Raw genomic sequence first — 26,137 nt, 5'->3', positions numbered from 1 at the left:
TGCATTTTGAGTGGCTGTTCCCGCCGCTTCTGACTTCCTCCTGAAGGCGAGGAGGCTGTCCAGCGTCTCCCTGTGCAGATGTCGTGCTGGGGGGGGGGGTGCCGGAGGGTGCGGCCTGGGGATTAAAGTCAGGGTTGGAGGAGTAAGAATCGTAACTGTGCGACTTAAGTGTAGTGTTTTCAGTTTCACTAAGTGGCCAGCACGAGGTCCGTGGCTCCAGCCCCGTGGGTGCGCGCACCAGCCTTGGAGGAGAAGGGACCCGGTGACTCGGATGCCGTGGGCCTCTCGGGCTTGGCTGCCTCTGTGCCGGCTCCCGGGCTCCGGCGGCCCTGCCCCTGCCTCCGGCCACCGGGACCCACTCGCTTGCTTCCCACAGGCGCACCTACGTGGGCAGCATGCCCGGCCGCATCATCAACGGCCTGAAGACGGTCGGGGTGAACAACCCGGTATTCCTGTTGGACGAGGTGGACAAGCTGGGCAAGAGCCTGCAGGGCGACCCCGCCGCCGCTCTGCTCGAGGTGAGGCGGGCGAATCGCTGTCTGCGCCCCGCGCCCCGCGCCCCGGCGAGGCCAAGGGGACTCCCCGCTCGTGTGCGTGTGCGTGGCGAGGCTTAGGCCCAGAACCAGGTCCGTGCAGACTGAAGTCGGAAGCAATTCGAGATGTAAATTAAAGTGTCTGAGAGAGCTTTCTTTTTCCAGGAATTCTCATTTTTTCCTAGTCTATTTGCATCAAAGAGTTCATCAGAGCCTTGTGCCTGCCTTTTGCTTCGAGACCGCTAATTCTGCAAGGTTATTAGAAAGGCAGCCCGCCTCCCGCCGGGGCCCAGTCCTCTTCTGCGCTGTGGCTCTGCCGGCTCGTCTGTCCTCACAGGGCACGGCTGTTTCACTCCCGTTTTGAACCCGCGTGCAGCGCGGTTTATCTCTGCTGATGCAGCGCAAGTGGCCACGCGTGGGCGGCCGGAGCACGAGGGCCGCTCGGAACCTTCTTTCGAGCCCCGTGCAGGCCGCTGCGCAGTCCCGGGGCCTCGGAGCATGAACACGAGCAGGGCTCAGCGTCCCAGGGATCTAACTGCCCAGCTGCCTGACGTGCCCAGTTAACACGTCCCCGTTGACACTGACAACCTGCGCGTTAAGTGCGTCTGTCCTGTGCCGGGTCCGAGGCTGGCGGCCGGCGCGTCCTCACCAGCTCCTCTGGTCCCGCGTCCCCCTTTCACCGGAAACTCTTCCCAGACTCTCTGATAGCGTCTGAGGAGGAGCGTGCGCGTCGCCATGTCCCCTACGAATTCAGAACGCTGCGCACGCTCCCTTTCTGCTCCCACGGCGGCGGGGAGAGGCGCCCCCCGAGGGTGCTGGCTCTGCGGGCTGGTAGCTCAGTGCTGGGCGCCCGCGCCGCTGACATCGGTGGAGGGATGAGGCTGACAGGGTCATTGGCGCTGCTGTGAGCTTCTGTGTCCTCCAGAGTGTGACACAGCGTGTTCCTTCAGTGTGGGCGTGCGAGGGAGGGCACGGGGCTCGGTGCTCCCCCCGGGCCTCCCCAACCAGCCACTCCGAGCAAAGCCAGCGCCTCGCTGCCGCGGCCCTGTTCGTGCCCTGGAGCTGCCGCGACGGTTCCGTGTCGCCCTCCCCGCAGGTGCTGGATCCGGAGCAGAACCATAACTTCACCGACCACTATCTCAACGTGGCCTTCGACCTCTCCCAAGTCCTCTTCATCGCGACCGCCAACACCACGGCCACCATCCCGGCGGCCCTGCTGGACAGGATGGAGGTCATCCAGGTGCCAGGTACGGGGGCACAGGGCGGTGCCTGATGGGTGTTTCTGCCTTGCCTCTCTAAGCGCAGCCCTTTGCCCTTGTGGAGCTGTGGGGTCTGCCCACGCGTGACCTTCCCACGTCCGAGTCTCCGAGCGAGCCTGCTCCTGTTTAGACTCAGAGTCGGGAAGGCAGACGTGCACTTGTTTGCTTTCCCCCTGACAGATAAGGCGTCTCGGCGATAAATTTTGCAGAGCAATTTCAGATGGAACTTGGCATGAAAGAATGATCCGTTTTTTTAATGAAAAGACACTTTCCTTTGAAGCAATTTCTAAAATTACAGAAAAAAAACAACTTTTTTCAAAGTAAGTCAAGAACAGAGCTTCACATGGTCAGTTTAGCCTCCTGTCCGTCATAGCTTGACGTTTCCTTCTCTGGGAAAGTGGCACTTACTCCCGCTGAGCAAGAGCGGCGGCAGCGAGGCGCTGAGCCACATTCTGGCCGCGCTTTGGACCCCACGGGGTGGTCTGCCTGCGCTTTGTCATTGCAGCCGTCAATAGGCTTTGGGGGTTTTTTTTGCAAAACTCCTTTAGTTACTAACAGTAAATAAATCTCAGTGTTTTCACCCCATTTTAACTGCTCAGAATCATTTCTCCCTGGGAGACATGTAATATCAGTGGGCATCTGTTAAAATGGAAATAGAGTGGAATCTAAATATATCTAAGTCTAAATATATCTAGATTCTCATACAAGCTCAGTGTGTATTTCATGTCAACCTGAAATATAATTCTACCAAGTGGATGATCATTGGATTTCTCAGTTTTCTGTGAGTCCTGCCCGTTCCTATAGTTAAAACAGGATATAGTTTTAAAGTAGGATGGAGTGAAATAGCGCTTTGTGCATATTTGAGACTAAAACAAGTAAGTCACGTAACTAACTGCCTGGAACTCCAACTGAGGCGGACAGTCCGTAAGCCGCGAGTGTGGGGGCGGCCGTATGCTGGCGCCTCCTTCCTGCCGGCCCTTATTTCCTCTTCCTGCTCAACAGCTGTCTTCTCAGTTCATCTTTTTTTTTTTTTAATATTTTATTGATTTTTTACAGAGAGGAAGGGAGAGGGACAGAGAGTTAGAAACATCGATGAGAGAGAAACATCGATCAGCTGCCTCCTGCACATCTCCCACTGGGGATGTGCCCGCAACCCAGGTACATGCCCTTGACCAGAATCGAACCCGGGACCCTTCAGTCCGCAGGCCGACGCTCTATCCATTGAGCCAAACCAGTCTCGGCTCAGTTCATCTTTTTAATGTTTGCTTGTTCCATGGAAAGGGGGCAGTTAGTTTAGTGGGAATTTTTCTTACAGGTTTAAAGACAAAGTAAATCTATACTCATTGAGGCGTTTAAATAAGTAAGAGCGTACATCTTTTGAATGTGTCAGTTACGTATACAGCTCCGACCTGGAGGGGCAGCTCGGTTTGGGCAGTTTTGTTGCTAAAATTTACGCGCGGCTCCTCCCCTAGAACCCGCTGCTTGTTCAGTTCAGTCTTGTTGTGCTTCAAGTCTTTTCAGTTATGATTCAAATTATAGTAAAGGAAAGGGATGCGTTTCCTACTAAATAATAGAATAGAAACCCAGCTCTGAGCTGAGGAGGTAATCGCCTCTGAGCTCTCACGGAGAGACGTTTTCCTCTTTGAGAGACAGATTTATTCCGAAGATTTCAAACGCTGTGCTTGGCAGATGCTTGTTTTTTGGGGGAGAAGTTGGCGGTCTTAACAGTGGTTGATCGGAGAAGAAGCGTCCTTACTCTGATCAGAGGATCTGAGTGGAGGTCTCGCTCCCATCCGTTCTAAAACAGCGTGGCCCTGGGAGCCCGGGCCTGACTGACAGCGGGCCCCTCCTCCAGGGTACACGCAGGAGGAGAAGATCGAGATCGCCCACCGGCACCTGATCCCCAAGCAGCTGGACCAGCACGGGCTGACCCCCCAGCAGCTGCAGGTCCCCCCGGCCACCACCCTGGGCATCATCACCAGGTGAGCCACGATCCGCGGCTCCTTTAACACCGGAGTCCGACCGCACCCGTTCCCGCCAGCGGGTCGCCAGCGAGCATCTCCATGATCCCTGGTTTGCACAGGCTGGGGATAGGCAGGAGCCCATCAGGGCAGCAGTGAGACATCTTCATAGCACAGGACTCCACTCGAGCCAGAATGGCCGCTTCCCCCCGGAGCCGTGTCCGGGGTTCCTCTGACAGGTTAGAACCCAACTCATGCAGGTACTGAGACGCGGCTCACGGCCCGGATCTGAGAGCTCAGCCTCTTGCTGTGGGAGCCGCCGCTTTCAGACTCCTGTCCGAGTTATTTCCCATTTCCTCCTCTTTCTGAGAGGCTTGAGTCCTTAGTGTTCATCTTCAGGAATTGACATGGCGCAGGAGAGAAGGGAGGGGCCTTCCCACGTTCACTCCCCGCGCTGAGGCCTCGGGCGACTGCGTGGTCTGGTTGCCGGGCTGCGTGCCGGGTGGAAAGCGCGGCCCGTTGGGAATGCTGTCTGCAGTGGCCTCGCCGTTCTCCCGGGTCTGCCTTGCGGACGGTTGCATCACCGCCTGCCGTGTGGCGTCTACAGGCAGTTCCCCCCCCCCCCCGCCCCCGGGAGCCCCTCCTGGGAACCACGGTGGTTCGGGAGAAGCGGCTCCTGTTCTGGGTCTTGGCCTGGAATTAGCCAGCCGGCGGCGTGGTGGCCTCCCCGGCCTCCTGGGAGGTCGGTGTAAGTTCAGATCCAGCAGTGAGACCAGCTCTGACCTGGAGCTCCTTCTCTGAGCCGGGGGCCTGCCGCGTGGGTGACGGCAGGAGAGTAAGCGAGGGATTTGTCGGCCCCATCAGAGCGCCGCGGGCCCCGGGGGGCGCTCAGGAGGAAACCGCCTGCTGACCGGCCGGCGGTGCCGTCTGAGGGAGAGTAGAGCCGCCGTGGCGTCTCTGGACCTGGATCGTGGCTGACGGGAAGTCACCACCATCTTTCCCAGGTGTCGCCTGGGGAACGAGGTCTTTCTCATCGGTCTCTGCTGGGCCCCGACGCCGTTCTGTGCGCACTGGGTGGCGGTCGCAGGGAGCGTAAATGTCCCGGCTGGGCCCGCAGCCACTGCAGCAAACTGGTTTTTTCGTCTCGCTGACCATCAGGACGTCAGCTTGTGTCCTCTCAGTGGCGTCTGTGGCACCTCCGTGACCAGGTCACTGAGGGGGAGACGGGCCGTTCTCAGGACCCAGCGACACTTCCTCTACAGGGTCAAAGGGCAAATAGGGGCGCGCCTGCTCCTGCGGCAGGTGTCGCGTGGCGCTGTGCGCCGGCTCCGGGCCTGCTCTTGTTCAGAACGCCCACGTGAGCGTTTCCTTGTTGCCGTCCTGGGGGGTGTGGGCTCACCTGGCTCCCTCGGCCGGGTCTGCCGTCGGTGCGGCTCCCCGTCAGCTTCCGCAGTCCCTCTCCGCCTCGGATGCCCGTCGGGAGCCACACTGGGTTTGGGTGGTGGTTGTGTTGGTTGTTTGCTGTAGACGCCTTCCTGTTTCCTTACGAGGTTCTGTGCAGGTGTAGAACGCGGCTTGACCTAACAGCCTCCTGTCCTCGGTGGGAGTGCATGTAGCCAGCAGCTTCTATGGGTCTTTTCTCGGGGCTAAAGCCTGCTTCCCTGCGTCTGGAGTAGTCTGACTGCCACTCACATCCAGCTCCTCCCAGAAAACCACACCGCGTGCCTCATGCTGCCCACTCCCTCCGAAGCCGGGCCAGAGTGGCTGGACCGTGCAGTGGTTTGTGCAGCGGCTCCTGGAAGGGAAGCTGAACGTGGAGGTTGCCTGAGAGGCTCCGCTGAGGCCCTGGAGGGTGCCTGGAGGGTGGCTGCGCCATCACGGAGCTCACGGCCTCAGCGGCCTCCTCCGGGCTCACCGGCCCCGGCTCACCGTCCCGGCCCGGCGTGAGGTCTTTGTGCTCGGATTGTTCTTGCTTTAGTGCAGGTGAAAGGTCTGGGGTTTCTGGATTTTTTTCAGCAATATTCGAAGTGCAATAAATGTATCTAGAGTTCTCTTAAGGTGACTGATTTTGTTTAAGAAAGCTCTTACACATCCTCTCAGACAAAAATGCCGTTTTACGTGCTGCCGACGTCACGTTGAAGAACCAACGATTCATTTGTAGCCTAGGGCAGTGCGTCAGAGAATCTGTGTACGGGGACGGTGTGGCTGCAAAGACGCCATTTCAGAAATGACGGGACTTCTATAAGGAATTTAAATGTGAGGGACTCCGTTCAAGAAAATGCAATGAGCGTTAGAATGTGCACGGCGGACGCCTGCGGTGTAACCGCCGGTCACTCTGTCTGCCGGGGGGGGGGGGGGGGGGGGGGGGGCTGCAGCCAGAGCTAACCCTGTTCTCCGATGGCAGGTACACCCGGGAGGCGGGGGTGCGCTCCCTGGACAGGAAGCTGGGGGCCATCTGCCGAGCGGTGGCCGTGAAGGTCGCCGAAGGACAGCACAGAGAAGCCAAGTTGGAGCGCGCCGATGCGATGGAGGCAGAAGGTGTGTGGCCCTCCGCTGGGGGGGGGGGTGGGGGGGTGGGGGGGGTGGCTGTGCGGGTGCGGGGCGTCCTGGGCGCTGGCTCATGCCTGGCAGCGCGTGCGGGAGGCAGACTGCCCTCGGGAGGGACTGCTCCGCCAGCTCTCCTTCACAGACGGCACAGCGTCGGCCTCCTCCGCCCCTCACGCCGTAAGCTGGTCACTGACGCTCTGCAGCGCACCAAGAGTGATGCTGTATTTTGCTGATCCGACAGGGGAAAAGGTGTAATTTTGATTGATTTACAAAAAATTATAATAGTAATTACCCTTTTCGCTCCAAGTGAGTTTTTTAAAAGATCAGGTGCCTGGCTGGTATGGCTCAGTGGTGCAGCCTCAGTCCACGGACCAAAGGGTCACGGGGTTGATTCTTGGTCGATGTTTATCTCTCTCTCTCTCTCTCTCTCTCTCTCTCTCTCTCTCTCTCTCTTTCTCTCTCTCCCCCCACTCCTCCTTCCTCCCCCTCCCCTCCCCTCCCTTTCCTCCCTCCTCCCTCCTTGCCACTTCCTCTAAAAATCAATGGAAAAATATCCTTGGGTGAGGATTAACAGGAAAATAGAATTACGAAGTCAGGTCCTTATACCTGCACATGAGGATCTCTGCTGCCAAGAGTTAACCAATCAGACGCGACCTCATCACGCGGTGGCTGATGGGACGCAGCTGTTACATGGCCTATATGTTGATGGTTCAGGACGGGGCGTTCAGAGGGACGGCTGCTGTGCTGACCGCTGTCATGTTTGTATTTGATCGTCTAGGGCTGTTGTTGGCAAATGCGGCTCACGAGCCACATGTGGCTTTTTGGCCCCTTGAGTGTGGCTCTTCCTAAGCCTTAGGAGTCCCCTAATTAAGTTAATAACAATGTGCCCACCTATAGAGTTTAAGTTTAAAAAATGTGGCTCTCAAAAGAAATTTCAGTCGTTGTACTGTTGACATTTGGCTCCGTTGACTAATGAGTTTGCCGACCACTGGCCTGGGGGAGCAGGTCAGGGCCGCAGGCTGACAGCCAGAGGCTGCGTGCTGATCATTCTTGCGGCAGTTGGGTGAGAGTCTGCTTTAAGGCTCTGGCCCTGCAGGCTCTGACGTGCCGGTTCTGGGCTCTCCTTCGGGTCGGATTGCAGTGCAGTCTTTTGATGCTGACAGCTTAGAAGGCTGTTAGGACAGTACGCGCATCCACGCTGCCCACGGAGATGGGGCAGGTCTCTGTCCTCAGCAGAAATTGGTTTTCTCACCCATTTTCTTTGATAGCAACACGATTTAAATGTCATTTAAATTATATCATGTGGAGCTGGCGATGGGAAAGAAAGGGAAGGGCTCTGTCACCGTAATTAACCAAAGGTGGACTTTTTTAGAACCCAGTTAACATCGTGGTTTGCTCCGTGGGCCGCTCTGTGGTTTTGCTTCGTGGTGCCGCTCCGTGGTTTACTCCGTGGGCCGCTCCGTGGTGCCGCTCCGTGGTCCGCTCCACGGGCTGCCCAGACGAGCTCTGGCAGCGGGCCTCGGAGGCAGGACCTGGATGTCGCTCGCTCTCCTGGAGAGAGATGCGTTAGCTGCCCTGCCGTGCCACCGTCTTTCTGGAATGGAACCCGGGTGTGTGGCTGAGGAGCCATGGCAGGTGGCGGGCTGGGGGTGGATGGACTCCCACCTCTTCCCTGTGTCTGTCCTGTTGCGTTTAGCAGCAGTGTCGGCAGAAATGTAGCCGTCCCCAGAGCCCTCCTGGGCCCAGCGTGGTTCCCCTGGCCCGGCCAGGCCCTGGTTCCTCCGCCCAGCCCCCTGGCGTTGGAGCGGGCAGTGCCCCGAGCGTGGGGTCCGGGAGGGGCCTTAGGCTCGGCTGTTTGTCGCACAGACTTAGTGGCAGCCGACCCGCACTCAGGGTGAGCGTGTGGGATCTGTGGGCAAGCCCTGCCCCAGCTTTCCGGCTCCCATTTCTTGCGAGCTCCTACCCATCCACTTCCTGTTCCCAGGCCCCGGCTGGCAGCTCTCGCAGCTCTAGCTGCTTTCTTATTCCTGTTGTTCTTGTGGGGTTTTCTTTTATTAAACTCCTTGTCATTTTAATAGGATTTGGAGAGGAAGCTTTAAGATAAACAAACGCATGTTCGGACCACCACTTTAACAATCTATTTTGTAAAAGGGCCCTGCGTGAGCGCAGCCTGTCCAGCATGCGGGGGGGGGGGGGGGGGGGACTGTAAGCTTCCAGCTATAAGACGGGCCGTGGAAGCGCGCTGTGCAGCGTGGGGAACGTGGTTCACGTGATCACTGTGTGGGCTCTAGACTTACCAGGGGGACCACTTGGTCAGGGAGAGAAATACTGTGCCCCTGAGACTAACATAATCCTGTGTCGACTATAATTGAAAATAGATGTCAGCCCGGCCAGCGTGGCTCAGTGGTTGAGCATCAGCTTATGAACCAGGAGGTCACGGTCTTTGATGTGCAGTCAGGGCACATGCCCGGGCTCCATCCCCAGTGCCCCGGGGGCACAGGAGGCAGCCGGACCATGATTCTCTCTCATCAGGGATGTTTCTCTCTCTCCCCCTCTCCTTTCTTCTCTGAAACCAATAAAAATATATTTAAATAAATAAATTTTAAAAATACTTCTGAGAGCCCGGAAAACAACAACATAAGCATGAGGCCCCGCTGCCGGCCGGCAGTGCATGGCGAGCTGCCGCTGCGTGTCCCCTGGTCCCTTTCTCCCCGGGCCCGGTCCTCAGAAGCCCCCTGCTCTCAGCACGCCCCCCTGCCCAGCCTCACGCCCCTGAGTGTGTCTTTCTGCTCTTGGCTGTGAAATCGCCCGGCGGCGTGTGAGCGAGTGCGTCTGGTTAACACGCCTTGAGAACTGCGTGCCGGCGCTGATGGTGTGTTCGGCGATGAACGTTCCGGGGTTGCTGTGGCAGGAGACTGGGTGGCGCTCGCTGTTCACGCGGCCCATCGGCTTGTTCCGAACAGGCCTGCGATCACCGTGGCTATTTAAAGAGAACCCAGAAATATCCAGGAACTTAGGCGGCCTGCGAGCTGTGAGAACACGCGGGGTTTCCTGGTAACGTTTATTTGGTTATGTTTTCGAATCCATGATTCGCAGAAGAAGTCCTAAACGCTAGCGTAGTTACGTGGGCTTGGGGGAGTCAGGACGTGACCGCGGCATCCAGATGCGTAAGTCATCAGGGGAACGCCTCGTCTCTGAGGAGCGTTTGGTTTTCGTTTTGATTGGAAGCATGTGGCCTCCGGGCAGTTTCCCTACTGTAAGGGCCCGCAAGCTGCTGTCAGTGCCTCTGCACGGCGCTCTGACCTTGTGCTTGACCTCAGCCGAGCCAGCGGAGGATTCCACAGACAAGCCCCTCTCGGGGTTCCGTGCCAAAGCTCCGGCGCTGCCTTGGTCACTGCACGCGTCTCCTCAAGAGATGAGCTGTCTAAGATTCCAGTATAAAATGAAGCGGTCGCTTTAGAAATGTCAGGCAGTGCATGCGGGAGTTATTTTCAATGATAAAAACGCTGCTGGACTTGGCGTGCCTGCCAGGAAGAGAAGTAACTTCAGGCCACAGACCTGGGGACAGGCGGGCGGCCCCTGGAGGAGCCTGGCTCTGTGTCTGTGTGGTCTGAGCTGCCGTGAAGCAGCAGAGAACAGGGGCGCACAGGCGGGGGGGGGGTGGGGGGGTGGGGGGGGTGGGGGGGGTAAGGGGGATGGGATGGCCGAGCTGCGTTGGGGGACGAGTATTTACAGTTTGGGTCACTTCTGTAAATGTGGGCAGTACCAGCAGCGCCGCTGGGTTCCTCTGTGTGTTGTTAGTGGGTGCAGATTGCCCGGTCCTGGGCGTTCACTGGGTTGAGAGATACGAGTGTGTGGCTGAGTTTTTGTGTTCGTTGTTGTTGTTGTTTTATCAATTTCAGAGAGGAAGGGAGAGGGAGAGAGAGAAACACCAGTGTTGAGAGAGAATCACTGATCGGCTGCCTCCTGCACACCCCCCACTGGGGATGGAGCCCACAACCTGGGCCTGGGCCCTGACTGGGAATCGAGCTGGGACCTCCTGGTTCGTGGGTCGATGCTCAGCCACTGAGCCACGCCCCGGCCGGTGTGGCTGTGTTTTGTTCTGCTCCTTCCCTGCCCGCCCTGGGGCAGGACAGATGCTCTACTCTCCCAGGCCGCACACCTGGATGCCTCCGGGGCGTCAGGCCCGGGGCCTGTGCTCAGGTGCGCGGGCACCACATACGCCCGTGACATCCAGGCAGACTTTCCTTGGAAAACATCCTCAGCAAAGGCTTTGTACTGTTTCTCAGGACACAGAGCGTCTTGGTTATTATATTTTTTAAAATGTTTTATTGATTTCAGAGAGGGAGAGAGTTAGAAAGAACAATGATGAGAATCATGGAGCGGCTGCCTCCTGCAGACCCTCCACTGGGGATGGAGCCCGTAATCCAGGCCTGTGCCCTGACCGGAATCGAACCTGGGACCCTTCAGTCCACAGGCTGACGCTCTATCCATTGAGCCACACCAGCCAGGCCGTCTCGGATGTTTTTAAAATAATAGTATTTACCAGAGAAGCTGCATTCAACTTGGTGACGCTCAAGATGTTAGTTTCTTGTTCTCAGAGAAGTCACCTGAGAACTTGGTCCGGAAAAGAGGACAGGATCAACGCAAACCCAACACTGACTCCTGAGGTGTCTTGCATGTCATAAGCAAGCTGTTCACGTGTCATTCCAAGCAGCACTGCGGCCCGGGCTTGCTGTGGGCGTCTCAGGCCCACACTCAGGACAGCGAGGAACTCACGGTGCGAGCGGGCACGTGGGCCAGTGTGTTCCGTGGCACCGCACAGAAGGGCACCGGGAGGGAGGGTCATCGGGGACCAGCTCGAGGGCTGGCTCTGGCAGGTTTGTGCGGGGTTTTTTGCTTATTTAAAAGAAGGTTTTTATACATTTCATTTGGATTAGTACAGCCCCCGTTTCCAAGCGGTGACATAGTTTGAGTCTAAGCCTTCGGTTGGGGTTAATGGTGGGGGAAGTGCCTGCGCTGCAGAAACAGGGAGAGGAGCCGTGGGGGCCTCGGGGGCAGCTCAGCGAGACCCACAGCGAAGGAAGGCGCTTTGGCGACAAGGGAAGTGGCCCTTCTCTGTCAGCTTCTCGTGTGGGTGTTGTTGATGTTTTGTTTGTTTTCTTTGGGGACATACGCGCCGCGTTCACTGTTTTTAGTGAAGCGAGGACGATGGGTGATGTTGTGTTGCTTGCTTCCAGTTACATATAAAAGTCCTCCGACATTTTAACCCAAATCACATATCTTCCCCCCGGGCTGGAGTTAGAACAAAACAGCCGTTCGTGTGCACCCCTGAACCCCGACCGCAGGCCAGATGCGGGGCTGTTGGCTGTGGCCCATCGCGCTGCCCAGAAGTCGGGCTGGCTTCCGAGGGAGGCCGCCTGCGGGGGGCCGTGGTGGCCGTCTCCGCGGTCGCGGTGTGGGGGCTGCATGCGAACGGCCTACGGAGCCCTCATGTTTACGCAGCGCGACTCCTGACCGTCATGAATAGGCCGCTCCCGTCGCCACTGAGGATGGCTCGCATCGCATCGCCATGCCCCACGATCGCAGCGGTCCCCGCCGATAGAAGTCGCACTTGGTGACGTCGAGGTTGTTTTGTCGCCCCCAGAATAACGAAGAAAATATTGGCAGAAAGGACGTCAAAGACTCCCTTGCTGGTCTGAAGGTTTTTCTGGGCATTCGACCCACAGCCAGTTCCTTAAAAACAGTGAAAGTGCGCAGGGCAGCAGCCCGGCCGCCCGGACAGGAGCCGGCGTCCACCGCAGTGCACGCTCCCTGGCTGGGAGCTGGTTTTCTGGAAAAGAGCCTGGAACTGACAGCACAGATGATGCCGGTGGAAACATTCGGATTTTCCCGATTTGTTTTGCAGATACTTTTTCTGCCTTCCCAGGAGGGGCTCTCAGACAGTGTATCCCGGGCCAGTGGCTCTGAGCACATGCTCTCTGTCCTGTAAGAATAACAGCCACTAACGTCTCAGCCCTCAGCCCACTTTTTACGTAGATTCAGTTTCGGAAAAAAACAAAACAACATAAAATCTCAGTCGTTTTTATAAATGCAGCCAGTCTTTCTCTTCATGCCTAAGCGGACTGGGTCCATGCATACAGGCTCATGTGCCGGGTCCATGTGTACACGCTCGTGTGCCGGGTGCATGTGTACACGCTCGTGTGCCGGGTCCATGTGTACACGCTCGTGTGCCGGGTGCATGTGTACACGCTCGTGCTGGAGAGTGAAGGTGTAGACCGTATTCCTCTCATGGGTTCACGCACAGCCTTTCTGCCAAGTAACTGTTAGTGGCCTAGTAACACTCCTCCCACTCCCACCGGGCAGACAGCCCGCGCCCCATCTGCAGGAGCCTGGTGGGATGCAATGCAACTTTCAAGAAAATTGTTAATCGGTTAGTAATAACTGTTACATAATTAACGTTCACTGATGGAAAACGTTAAAAACTGAGCAACTTTTTGGCAGACCCAGGTCGTGATCCGTATTTGGGTGGCCTGCCCGTTGTCCGCAGGTGTAATGAGATGTGGGATAGCCGATTCCCCTGTCTGCCCAAGGCGCCGGGTGAAATGGGGCGGAGATTCGAGGTCACCTGTCTGGCTTACATTTTACCCATGAGGACCCGGGCCAGTGTCTTACCCCGACGGTGCTCCATAAAAGTCAGTCTGGGCGGCGGCCCCTCCTCAGCCTAGAGCCCCTGGATTTCCCGAGATGTCACCCTCTGTCCTTCCTCGCCTCCCTCGTGTACCCCTCTGTCCCTGCTCCCTGGGGCCGGCTCGGGGCCTGCGCTTGCTCACCTCGCGTCCCTTGCTCCGGGGAGGAAAGCGGTGGGGGGACCACGGGCTCCTGGCAGCGGCTGGGGAAGCCTCGCCCTTCCTCCGAGGAGGGGCAGCTGTGCAGTATCCCTCCTGATGGCCGAGCCGCCGTGGGGCGGGCGCCACGGCCCGTCCGCAGCCCCTTCTGCTGTGCGCAGGGCGAGGGCCCCCGCAGGGACTCCGGGCGCTTCCCCACCTGCTACTCCAGGCTCCTCGGCCCAGGTGGGACCCACAGGCCGATGCCCCGGGAGAGGGAGGCGCCCGCAGGAGCCTCTGAGCCCAGCAGGGTCAGCTGCATGCGCCCTCCCTCCCAGCAGCCCCTCCTCCAGGGACAGTGTGTGTGGGAGGGGGTGGGGGGAAGGGGGCTGGGGGGGGGGGAGCAGCTCAGGCTCCTCGGTTTAGTTTCCATCCCCTTCCTCTCAGCCTGTTTAAAGCTCTGGCCCTTTAAGGATGTGCTCAGAATACTCCGTGAAGAGGTTTTAGTGCCGGACAAATAGCGGCCTGTGCAGCGCAGCCTCCAGCCCGTTGCACCGTGTGAGCCTGTCCGCCCGCTGGGCTCTGGAGGGAAGGGCGTGGAGGGAGGCGCGGAGCCTGGCGGCTGTGAGTCTCCTCTTGGCCACAGCGGCTCTCCTCTCCGGCCGTGGACCCGGGACCAGCCTCGGTGCCTCGAGCAGCACCCACAGGCTCCGCGCCTCCCTCGCTGTCAGGCCCAGGCTGGTTTCCTGTCACTCTCTTAGGGGCCAGGCAGTGCTGTCTTGCTTTCAGTTAAACTTCTCTGCTTGCTGGTGGAGGGTCATCTTGTCACGTGACGACTCACCGTTGAGGAGCCAGAAGGGCCGGGAGGAGGGTCAGCTCCCGTGGGAGGCGTGTGGAGCCCTGGCAGGTGGGGGCGTCTCAGAGCTGAGCTGTGTTTACGAAGGAGGCACCGCTTCTATGGGCTCCGTCGTTTTCAAGTTCACGTTCCTGTCGGGAGGCGGACGCCCGGTGGGCCTCTGAAGAGGGGCCTGGACCGTCCGGGGCCTGGTGACTCAGAATCGCACCAGGTCGGCTGCTGCATCGATTCTCCTGCTCGAGGCCGGCGGCTGAACGGAGCCAGGCCGTGTTCTTGGCGTGAGAATCTAGAATCTAGTGTTTAAAGACGGGCAGGCCCGGCCGGTGGCTCCGTGGCTGAGCAGCGACCTAGGAACCAGGAGGTCACGGTTCGATTCCCGGTCAGGGCACGTGCCCAGATTGTGGGCTTGATCCCCAGTCGGGGGGCGGGGGGAACGTGCAGGAGGCAGCCGATCCATGATTCTCTCTCATCACGGATGTTTCTCTCTCTCTCCCTCTCCTCCTCTCTGAAATCAATAAAATATATTTAATAATAAAAAAAGACAGGCAGGGTAGCTGCCCCGTGCACACACGTTAATGGGGAGACAGACAACAATGTCCCACTTGGGGGCTCCTGAGAGACCCCCCTCTGCCCGAGTCCCGGACACTCGGTGGACTCCGAGCCTCGTCAGCGCAAGGGCTGGCCTGTGGGTGCCGGGCTCTGCTGTCCGCTGGGCACGCTCTCCAGCTGCTCGAGGGCTGGCCTGTGGGTGCCGGGCTCTGCCGTCCGCTGGGCGCGCTCTCCAGCTGCGAGCGCGAGGGTTTCTGAGCAGCTGCCTCTCGCAGGCGGCAGAGAGCGCTCGGAGGACGTGGAGCCCCAGCCCATCGGTGACAGTGGCGCCGCCGGCCTGGCCCTCCCACCTGAGATGCCGATTCTGATCGACCTCCACGCCCTCAAGGACATCCTCGGGCCCCCGATGTACGAGATGGAGGTGAGCACCTCGCTGGCGATGCCCTCTGCCCCACCCCCCATCTGCTCTTCCCTGTGGGGCAGAGCCAGGAGCCTCCGTGCTGCCCTGTGATTCTCCAGAATCACGTTTACAATCAGGATTGCACCCCCTGAGCCCTGGGAAGGAGTCAGCGGCAGCGCAGGCCTCTACCCAGCTCAGCCCACAGCCCGCTGCTCCTGAGAAAGCGACCTTGTTTCCCGATGCGCTGGGTCGGGGTGTGCTCAGCGCGCTGACCCGGTGGCCTCTGTGGGTGGGAGATGCCTAGGCCCAGAGGGCCGGGTCAGCAGGATTCCCCCCGCACCCTGGGCTTTCGTAGCTGGGACACGTTTGCCTAACGGGCTGGTCAGCGAGGCCCACGATCTCGGGCGTGGCACGTGGAGTTTGCAGTGGCAGGGAGGCCTCCCAGCGCCCGGGGAGGGGCCTGGAGTTCGGGGTCTGCGGCGGTAACAGCCAAGAGGAGGAGCCGGGTCTTGCAGGGAAGGCCCACTCCCTCGGTGTGGGTTCGAGGAGGCTCCCGCTTCCTGAAACAGCCCTGGTGGCGAGTGCTGGGATCCGGCGTGTTACAGACACAGGCTGATAAGGTGGCCGACAGCCGAGACCGCTGGCTCCTGGGAGATGGGAGTGTGAGATATGCTCCTGGCTCCACGTCATCAGACACTGTTAGGTACAAGGCTCCTGGGAAAGGCCCCGAGAGCTCGGCATGTCCCAGCAGGAAGCCACGCACAGGCTGTGAGCGTGACGCCCGTCCTGTGGGCGCCGGCCCTGGAGGTGCGGTCCGCGGCCTGCACACTCGCTCGTCACCTACCCCCCCCCCCACCCGCAGGTGTCTGAGCGCCTGAGTCAGCCGGGGGTGGCCATCGGCCTGGCGTGGACGCCCTTAGGCGGGGAGATCATGTTCGTGGAGGCCAGTCGGATGGACGGCGAAGGGCAGCTGACGCTGACGGGCCAGCTGGGGGACGTCATGAAGGAGTCCGCCCACCTCGCCATCAGCTGGCTCCGCAGCAACGCCAAGAAGTACCACCTGACCAACGGTGAGCGGCGGGGTGGGGGTGGGCACACCGAGCCAAGCCTGCAGAGGCGGCCGGAGGCTCTAGGGTCGTGATGAGCCGGAGACGAGCGGTGGTCAGCCGCGCCCACTGACGGCCCCTGACGTGGGAGCCGTGGGAGTTCTCGGTCCCCCTTCAGGGCCGCCTGCGAGCGCCTGACCCAGCAGCAGTGCGGGCTGTGCCGTCCTCCCCCACGGGGAGCAGAGCCATACGGCTCGGACGCCCTCGGACGCACCGCCGTTGGCATCATGAAGGAGTCCTTTCCCCAGAGCGTTTTGTTGTTTTGTTTTTTATCACTTTTGACTTTCTTTTTTAGGAGAAAAAGAAAACAGGTGTAAGTTCCTACATTAACATCCTTCTTTCTTTTTAAGCTTCTGGAAGTTTCGATCTTCTCGACAACACAGACATCCACCTGCACTTCCCGGCTGGAGCCGTCACCAAGGACGGGCCGTCGGCGGGGGTCACCATCGTGACCTGCCTGGCCTCGCTGTTCAGCGGGCGGCTGGTGCGCTCCGACGTGGCCATGACGGGGGAGATCACGCTGCGGGGCCTGGTGCTGCCGGTGAGTCTGAGGGCCAGCCCTTCCGTGGGTGACTGCAGTTTTAAATAATCGTAGTTTAAATTTAAAAGTGGTTTGCCTTCTTCCGATGAACACCTTAGTTTTAAATACATAGAAAATGCTTACAGCTGTAATTCATATTTTTAAATTTCATCAAATTCCAAAGCAATTTTCCCATGTTTTTTCTTCTAAGAATGAGGACTTGCTAAGGGCACGTCAGTGTGGTCGTCGGTGACATGGGCTGTTTAGCTGGAGATCTGGGGCTTTGTTCAGCCAGCAAAGTGTTCACTGCACGGCACAGGCGGGAGGGGGGGCGGGGCTGGTGTGACACACTCAGCTGGTTCTCGCCTCTGGGCCTCCTGGGAGCCTCGGCCCTCCCCCAGAGGTCAGCGGGCGGAGCTGGTGGACATGGAGATGAGTGAGCATGGCACCTGGGAACTGCAATGAGGGCTCACTGCTAGATCCAAAAACTTCCACACATTCTGGGCCTGTCGCTTAAACTACTCATAAAAGCACTGAAAAGCCAGGCTGGTGTTGCTCAGGAGGTCACGGTTCAATTCCTGGTCAAGGGCACAGGCCCAGGTTGCAGGCTCGATCCCCAGTGTGGGGCGTGCAGGAGGCAGCCAATCCATGATTCTCTTATCTTTGATGTTTCTATCTCTCTCCCTCTCTCTTCCTCTCTGAATCAATAAAAACATTTTCTTTTAAAAGCTTTAAGGAAACAATAAAATACAGACCCTTGGGAGTATGCGGGTTGTGAGTCATTAGCTGCCTGTTACCGTCTACAGCAGAATCTGCCAGGTTCATAGCAAATGAGGAGTAAAGAGGATGTCCATGTAGGCGGTGATGGGGAGCAGGTCACAGGGCTGCCCAGTAAGACCACAGCGTTACCGATGCTCTCGGAGCCCCAGCTGGTTTAGTCACCAGAAGTCAGATGCTGGGCCCGATGATGCCGCCACGCTCGAGGGGTGCACTCAGGAGGCTGGTCTCATCCTGGCCGCCCCGGAGCTAAGGTGACGGTGACGGCGGTAATGCCAGCTGCGCCCAATGCAGACGAGCACAGGCTTCAGGACCCAGTCTCAGCTCCCAGGTGCAGAGATGGAGGACTGAGGGAGGAATAAGGGAGCACATCTGACCCTCAGCAGTGAGCGGGGCCCACGCTGATAGCTCAGCCAGTGCCTGGAGGCTGGGGGCGTCCTGATGGGGGAGACGGCGTCCCAGCTCCGTCTGGGAGAAGCGCTGGCCCCGGAGCACAGGAAGGAGCCGGGAGGAAACCCAGGGCACTGAGGTCTCTGGCCCAGCGGCCTCCCCAGCGCCTGCTGGCAGGGCCAGGGCTCCCCTGCCCACCCAGCAGAGACGCAGCGGCTCCCATGAGCCCAGTGTCCGCTGTCACAGGAGACCAGCCAGGCAGCAGCGCTGAGGCTGGACCCGAGGCCAGACGGGACTCCAGGGCGAGGCTGAGACAGCTCTCGGATTTAAAACTAGGGCTTTCGAACTGGCCGGCCACTCAGGAAAAATAACACGGAAACAGGCCGACCCGACCTCTGACTCCCAGGGGTTCTGCTCAGAGAAAGGAACTGGGACTCTCCTCAGCTCGGGAGGCCCCCCGGCAGGAAAGCGTCCCATCCTGGGGACCTCTCAGGCCCGAGAGCTTCCTCGCCCTCTCCCCGGGACCCGGTGCAGCGCCTTCAGACCCCGAGGGGAAGGATTCACAGCGAGCTTTGTGCACAGGCCTCCCGGCAGCCATGACACGTCACTCCTGCACACAGGGAGTCGTCGGCTCACACGCTGAGTCGGGCACAGAAAACCCGGGGGGAGGGCTGCAGTGGGTGGCTGATCAGAGAGCCAGCACCAGGCGGTTTGATGGCCATGGCCTGGCAGTATAGTTTGAGATCAGGTAGCAGGATTCCTCCAACTTTGTGCTTCTTTCTCAAGATTGCTGTGGCTGTTCAGAGTCTTTTGCGGTTCCTCGTACATTTTTGAAATATTTGCTCTAGTTCTGTGAAATACGCCAGAGCTGTCTTGATAGGAATTGCTTTGAATCTATAGATTGCTTGGCCAGTGGGACATTTTAATGATGTTAATTCTTCCTGTCCATGAACATAGGATATACTTCCACGTGTATCTTCTTCAGTTTCTTATTTTGCAAGTACAAGTCTTTTACATCCTTGGTTAAATTTATACCTTGGTGCCCTAGCTGGTTCGGCTCAGTGGATAGAGCGTCGGCCTGGGGACTGAAAGGGTCCCAGGTTTGATTCCGGTCAAGGGCACATGCCCGGGGTGTAGGCTCGATCCCCAGGAGGGGGCGTGCAGGAGGCAGCCAATCAATGATTCTCTCTCATCACTGATGTTTCTCTCTCCCTTTCTCTCTGAAATCAATCAACACATATAGAGTTTTTAATTGTACCTAGGTTTTTTGTGGGATTTTAAGCATGTAAATGGGGTTATTTTCTTAGTTTCTCTTTCCGATCGTTCATTATTGGTGTTGTATCCTGCTTTCCACAATGGCTGCCCCAACCAGCATTCCTGCCAAAGGTGCACGAGGGTTCCCGCTCCACATCCTCCCACACTTTCTGTCTGTTGTTTTACTGATGATCGCCACTGACAGGTGTGAGGTGGTACCTCATTGTGGTCACCAGGTGATTTGCATCTCTCTAATGATAACGCTGTGGAGCACCTTTCATATGTCTGTTGGCCATCGGTATATCCTCTTTGGAGAAGTCCTTTGCCCATTTTTTAAATTGGATTTTTTTTGGTGTTGAGTAAGTTTTTAAAATAAATTTTGGCTGTTAACCCCTTATCAGATGTGTCGTCGGCAAATACGTTCTCCATCCAGTGGTTTGTCTTTTTATCGTTGGATGGTCTCCTTTGCTGTACAGGAGCTTGAGTGTGAGGCGGTCCCACTGAGGTGTGTCCCTTCTATTCCCACTTTGCTGCGTGTTGGTTTTTATCGTAAATGTGCGCTGGGTTTTATCCAATGATTTCCCTGCACCTGTTGGTGATCCTGTGATTTCTGTCCATCTGGCGCACGTGCAGTGTCTTCGCCTTGTTTTGGAGTTAGGGTGCCGCTGGCCTGGTGAACTGAACTGGGAGGCTTCCCTCCTCCGGCATATTTTGGGAGTGAGGACAGGTGCCAGTTCTTTGAAAGTTTGCTAAAACTCACCTGTGAGCCACCTGGTCCAAGGTTTTGTTTGTCGGGAGCTTTTACTGACTGCATCTGTTTCACTAGTTGTAACTGATCTGTTTCAATTCTCTGATTCAGTTCTGGAGGATTGTATGTTTCTAGGAGTTTATCCATGTGGTCCAGACTGTCCGAGTTATTGGCCTCTAGTTCATGTTTCCTTGTACAACCCTCTGTATTTCTTTGTTCCCTGATGATCTGGTTGAAGATTTCCCTTGTGTATCTTCTCAGAGAACCAGCTGTTGGTTTCATGGGTCTTTTGTGTTGATTTTTCTTTTTTACTCCATTTTGTTTACTTCCGCTCCTTGTTTCTTTTACTCACTTTGGGCTTTGTTTGTTGTTCTTTTTCAATTCCTTTACGTGTAAAGTTAGATTGAGATCTTTCTTTTTTCTCACGGTAGACCTGTAATGCTATGAATTTCCCTCTTAGGACTGCTTTCACTGTGCCCCATAGATTGTGGGTTGTGCTCTCATTTTCATCTGTTTCATGGTATCTTTTCTTCCTTGATCTCATTGCTCAGCCTCCATGTCTTTGTGTGGGGGGGTTTTTGTGGACATCTTTTAACCACGGAGCCGAGGCCGTGGGGACCTGTGTCCTCCCGGGGTGGCCCAGCGGTCCTGCTCTGACCTGTGCAGCGGTGTCATCCTGGCGCACAGCTGAGCTCTGCGGGCGGGTGTCAGGTCGACGATCACTTTTTCCGAATCAGCCCCATCGGCCCGCGGGCGCCGTGACTGCAGAGACTGAAGTGTAGACCCTGACAACAGGCAGGAACAGGGACGGGAGAAAACCGGCACCTTCCCCCGTGAAAGGCTGGACTAGAGCGCTAACTGAAGCGAAGAGAAGTCACTACTTACTGACCTCCTCACGGGCTCTCCCCGCTCCTGTGCCGGACGGGCAGTGGCCTGGCGGTGGGAAAGCAGCGGAACTGCTGGGCCCCAGGTCACGCCGCCTGCCTTCCTCCGCAGGTGGGCGGCATCAAGGACAAGGTGCTGGCCGCGCACAGGGCGGGCCTGAAGCGGGTCATCCTCCCGCAGAGGAACGAGAAGGACCTGGAGGAGATCCCGGGCAACGTGCGCCGCGACCTGAGCTTCGTCACGGCGAGCTGCCTGGACGAGGTCCTGAACGCCGCTTTCGACGGGGGCTTCTCGGTCAAGGCCAGGCCCGGCCTCTTAAATAGCAAACTGTAGGCTCGGAGCGCGGCTCAGTCGCCGTCCTGACGCCCCGAGGCCCGCCGGGCTGTCTGCTCACACCAGCGGGTAAGCAAGATGTCCCTTCCCCGTGAGCTGGTCAGCAGGCGCGGGCCTCCCCGCGGGGCCGCACGGGCTACAGAGATTTTAATAAACAGATAGCACTGACTCCCGTCTCCGGTCATCGTCTGTCCCTGGGAAGGCGGCTCACGGTTCCCATGGGTCCCCAGACAGAACACCTGCCCCCCGAGAACTTGCTAGAAACGTCCATTCTCCAGCCCCACCAGAGACTGCCACCCACACTCAGATCTGTTCCCCGAGCCTCGGGTGACTCAGACACCCAGGCAAGGTCAAGACAACGGGTAGAGACCATGACCTCAGACCCCCGTCGATGCGGGAGGGGCAGTGGGCAAAGCTGAGAACACAGCCAGTGAGTCTCTGTGGATGTGAAGTTTCAGGTTAAGTACCACGTGAGGAGGCCCACATGTCCCAGCACACGCAACATCACACAGGCAGAGCGGCCCCGGTGAGCACACGTCAGTCAGAAACACGCCGCCCCCAACGCCTGTCCCCTTACAAAGTCCAGTCCCCAGGGGGAGGCCGCCAACCTTTCCGGGCTGGTCCCCACGCTTGTTATCCTGACCCCGCGAGACCCGGGCCCTGCCGCCTCCCCGTCCGTCCCGTCTGCAGGCTCTCCACTTGTCGTCCCGACTCACCCAGGGTTAGGACAGCAGGTCAGGCTGGGGCTTCCAGGGTCATAGCTTTCCTTACCCAGCGCCCGCCTTCCTGCCACGCCAGTGTGGCTGTGGAGACTGAGAACCAACAGACAACCCCGTGCCCCCCTCAGGAGCGCTCTTCCAAATTGAAGCACAGGTATGTCAGGCGCTGCGCGGTTTCTTGGATGAGAGTGGGGTCTGCGAGTTAGAGGCGTGCCTGGCCCTGCCGGTGGGGCCCAGAGCTCCGGGAGGACGCGTCGGACCTGGGCTCGCTGTGCCTGTGCGGGGGCCTGCGCTGCGCTGTACTTGACAATAAAACTCTTGCATTTCAAAACTGCACACTGCTCTCTGCTGTAAAGCACAGAATCGGACAGGAAAACAGCTTTGGATTTTAATCAAACTTAGAGCAAAAGCAACACAAAGAGTTTTCAATTTGCCAGATATCTTTTAATGAGAATTATAAAAGACCAAAAACATTTTTTTGCAAACTGCCTTTTTTTAAACAAACAAATGCTTCGCTTTTAATTACAAATACTGTGAGATGATGCCTTCTTTTGCAAAACCAATAAATATATGAGAACAAATTTTAAACATGTGATTTGTCCAAGATATTGGGGGGAGGGAGGGGATTTTTCAATATTTTTTTAAAAATCAGTATATCCTACTACCTTTTAAAGAATAAGTTTGAAGGCGTGACTCAACTGGAAAAAAGAGAAAAAGACCGACCGACCAACCATCTTCTAGCTGCTTTAAGTAGCTTCTGATCTTTCCTCCGATGTTACCTCTCCTTTCTGGAACTTGTGTCTTCACAAGAGGCTGAATATAAAGTATTTCTAATGAATTGATTAATGGGGAGAAAAAACATGTATGGAACACACATGTATAAACTTTACCATAAACAAATTATGCATATCAAAAAAACACTAACTTTACAAAGGTACAAAAAAAAATGGGAAAAGCTTGAATTACAGAAAAGAAAGTCAAATTTATTTAATGAAAAACTAGAATTAATAAAAATTAGCAAATACACACAAAAAATATATACACACACAGCAGCACTATGTATTGACTCAAAAGAGGGGAAGCAGTGGCCCAAGACCACTCAACATGGCTTGTCAGTTAAAGGAAAAAAAACCCAAGCACACACACACACGCTCCCACACACTCTCACACGCAGAAACAAAAACCCAGTATTTCTCAACAGTACACTCAATCTACAACACAAATTCAGAATTATTTTACAATGCTTCCTTTCTTAATACAAAAGATGCCCATCTTGGGTGTATATATATATTTTTTCAGTGGTTTACTGCTGACTTACTTTAAATATATTAGTGTTACTACATGCAACCGTTTCCTGTATTTAACAGCCTTTCCATTTATTTCCCTTCGTGTGACTAGCTCCACCTACCAAAAGTCTGGGGGGCAGGCGGAGGGGGCCTATTCTCTGTGAAGCTGAACGCAATGGTTTTAAACAAACACTGGCCAGAAAACCTTTGATCGCCACTTCAACACATGGAAATAGTGACATTGATGCCTAGGTTGCCATTTTCTGCAAAAAGCTGTGCGATGCTGGTGTCAAAGACGAGACAGTCGCTATTCATAATGGCCGTTGCGATGCCCTCATGAATCGATCGGGGAGTAGCTTCCCAAGTCAATCGCCGCCTGTGACCATTGAGCTCGAGTCGATAAGCAAAATTTTCCGCCTGCTTGCGCGTTCCGATCAGCTGGACGATGGCGAAGAACTGCTGGTGCCCGTCGTACTTCTCCTGCTTCTCCAGGACCAGCATGAAGTGGAAGCCGAAGCAGGACTGCATCATCACCCAGTCCACCGCCCCGGGCAGGTTGATGTCCGTGGCCAGGAACACGATGTCCTCCCCCTGCAGGGTGGTGATGGACTTGTGCTGGTGCATCAGGTGGGGCATCACGGCGTCCAGGGAGCCCTGCCACTTACAGGACGCGCCGGGGCACGGGCAGGCGTAAGGCCGGAACTCGCAGAGCTCCTCGTGGTCGGCCTTCTCCGTGTGCGGCAGGGTGACCTCGCACCCGGAAGAGGCGTATTTACAAGGGAAAAGTACCGAATTGGCCACCTTCTCCATCGCCAAGTTGCGAATGGAGCCCAAGGGGCCCCGGCAGGTTGGACAACACGTGAGCTTTGGGCGACAGTTGCTGCAGACCAGATGGCCGCTCTGACACTGAAGAATGGGTGGCAACACATAGTCAAAGCAGACAGGACACTCAAAGAGACTGGCCAGGTCATTGTTGGACGCGGTGGTGCCCGTGAGGGCGGGCACCCTCTGCGACGGTGTGCACTTGGAGGTCCCAGTGGGCAACGCGGTCGCAGTCTGGCGGCTCATTTCTGTAACGGAAACAAAGGAAAGTCAGAGGAGGAAGGAGAAAAGTGATCATCGTGACTGGTTTCCTAAAGCCATGTGGTTCATGCAAAAAAAATTTAAGATATTTTTATTGATTTCAGAGGAGGAGAGAAACATCAATAACGAGAGAATCATTGATCGGGTGCCCCCTGCAGGCCCCTACTAGGGATCGAGCCCCCCACCCAGGCATGTGCCCTTGACCGGAATCGAACCTGAGACCTTTCAGACCACAGGTCGATGCTCTCTCCACTGAGCCAAGCTGGCCAGGGCTCATGCAAATTTTACTGTGAGCAGAACAAGAGAAACAAATGGTTAAGAAAACGTAATTGCATAAAATATGCATTTTGATTATTAGGAGTTATACGCTGGATGAAATCTCTCTTCAAAAAGTTCCAGAACACAATAGAATTCCCTTTCTTACTAAAAGAAAGTGAAATCCACCCTTGGCTGCTCTGGTGGAGGGAAGGCTGAAATACAACCTGGACCCCAAGCAACTGAGAAGCTGCGAAGTCGCTGAAGTCCAAGAGGAAAGATGGGGGGGGCGGGGGTCCACAGGTGAGCTCCTGAGCCTCGGCCACCACTGCTGCCGAAACACCCGTCACACCAAGCCCTGAGACAGAACTGTCACCCGGAGAAATGACCAGCAGTGTGACCGACACTCGGGCAAGTGGACGATAAAACGGCACCTTCCCCAGGAACCCACCTGCGCAGACTCTCAGGCCTGAGCGCGCAGACCCATTAACTACATCAGCCATATTTCTACACAATTAAAATTTAATGCCTCCAAGTTAATGTCTCAATTATCATTGTTATTCTGTTGCAAAGAATTTACCTTTGAAAACAATGCTGCTAACAAAAGAAAAGGGGAAAACACAATGCCGGCAGCTACCAGTGTGACCGTGTAAATGCAACTCGGCCTCTACGTTACCCAATTCTACACCTTAACGGGCTGAGGGCGCCAAGAAGAGACCAAGCCCACTGTCACAAAAATATCCTCAAGTTCAAGGAAAAAAGTGTAGCAGAATCCCAGCACCGCAGGGCGCCACGTGGAGTCGGGACATGGGATCCGTGCTCTTCGTCGGAGGCCCCAGACAGCCAGGGTCCAGCCGGGCAGGAGTGCGTGCCAGGAGGTTCCAGTGCCCGCGACGGCCGCGCGGAGGTCACGCGTGAGCAGTGGTGGCAGCATGGCCCAGGTGCCCAGGAGCGCACGAGCCTGCTTCGCCGCCGCTTGCGCGGCTCACCTACGTGAGTCTCAGGGTCTCTGGACAGTGGTTCCTTGGGGGAAAGTCTAGGCCGCCAGCGCAGTGCACATCGCCCAGCGGAGCCGCCGGTCACACCGGGGTCCGCACACGGTGCGGTCCTCACAGGATGTCAGGACGCAGGGAAGACCAACACTTCTCGGCTTCCAACGGTGTAGCAATAGTTCAGGTTCAGTTCCAATAGAGCTGATTGTCATTCCAGACACTGGAGCACGATTTACACTCGTAGTCAGTGTGAGGCGGGGAAAGGCTGCGGTCCGTGAAGCGAGGCAGCGGCCAGGACCTCTAGCAGCTGCGCCCCCTGCGAGGGCAGCGGACCCCAGCGCCGGGCGCTCCGCAGAGGGCGTGATGCACCGGGAGGGGGCGCTAGTTAGCCGAGGGTGCTGCAGCGCCCCTCTCCGAGCGCCGGCCTCTCCGGCCACAGTAGTGGCCGCACCTGCCCAGCTCGAACTCGCCTGCGTCCCCAAACAGGGGCGCCATCGCTGCGCTCCCAGCAGCGTCCCCTCCCCAGACCGACGGGGCAGGCAGGCTCCGGCTGGAGGCGGCCCGGGGAAGGGCCCGCGCAGCTGGAGAAGCCGGCTCCAGCCGAGAAGAGGGGGGAGGAGGAGGAGGGAGGGAGAGCCGGCGGGCGGCCCCAGAGGCTCTGCGGGGCGGGCCCCGGGGAGGGTGGGGCGGCCACGGCCAGGGTGGGGCGCAGTGGGGGGAGGCCCGTAGGCTGCGCCCCGCCCACCGGCCCAAGGCGACTCCGGCTCTGCCCCGCGCACCCCACCTGGTGGGGCTCAGTCCCTGGACCCCGCTCGCTTAGACTTAGGTTGGCACGTGCGTGCGCCACAGTCCGCGTG

The 26,137-nt window shown here is 57.2% G+C and overlaps 2 protein-coding genes across 8 annotated transcripts in view; one reads left to right on the top strand and one right to left on the bottom strand.

Moving 5' to 3' along the window:
* The window catches only part of LONP2 (lon peptidase 2, peroxisomal), a 41,003-nt gene extending 19,890 nt beyond the window's left edge, over window positions 1-21,113 (top strand). For both annotated transcript variants that reach the window (XM_059668107.1, XM_059668108.1), the window contains exons 8-15: window positions 377-518; window positions 1,630-1,780; window positions 3,648-3,774; window positions 6,158-6,291; window positions 14,808-14,953; window positions 15,795-16,002; window positions 16,389-16,579; window positions 20,724-21,113. In XM_059668107.1, the coding sequence (XP_059524090.1) occupies window positions 377-518; window positions 1,630-1,780; window positions 3,648-3,774; window positions 6,158-6,291; window positions 14,808-14,953; window positions 15,795-16,002; window positions 16,389-16,579; window positions 20,724-20,945 (1,321 nt within the window). In that variant the 3' untranslated portion in view covers window positions 20,946-21,113. The remainder of the gene's footprint in view (window positions 1-376; window positions 519-1,629; window positions 1,781-3,647; window positions 3,775-6,157; window positions 6,292-14,807; window positions 14,954-15,794; window positions 16,003-16,388; window positions 16,580-20,723) is intronic.
* Window positions 21,114-22,165: 1,052 nt separating this feature from the next.
* Window positions 22,166-26,137, bottom strand: part of SIAH1 (siah E3 ubiquitin protein ligase 1) — a 68,125-nt gene continuing 64,153 nt past the window's right edge. For 5 of the 6 annotated variants that reach the window (XM_059668114.1, XM_059668110.1, XM_059668113.1 and 2 more), the window contains exon 2: window positions 22,166-24,020. In XM_059668114.1, the coding sequence (XP_059524097.1) occupies window positions 23,170-24,018 (849 nt within the window). In that variant the 5' untranslated portion in view covers window positions 24,019-24,020 and the 3' untranslated portion in view covers window positions 22,166-23,169. Of the gene's footprint in view, window positions 24,021-24,248; window positions 24,571-26,137 lie in introns of those variants that run through there. The other variant, XM_059668112.1, reaches the window with a different exon arrangement.

Source organism: Myotis daubentonii, chromosome 15, assembly GCF_963259705.1.
Source record: "Myotis daubentonii chromosome 15, mMyoDau2.1, whole genome shotgun sequence".
NCBI lineage: Eukaryota > Metazoa > Chordata > Mammalia > Chiroptera > Vespertilionidae > Myotis > Myotis daubentonii.
This window is presented reverse-complemented; position numbering and strand designations above follow the sequence as displayed.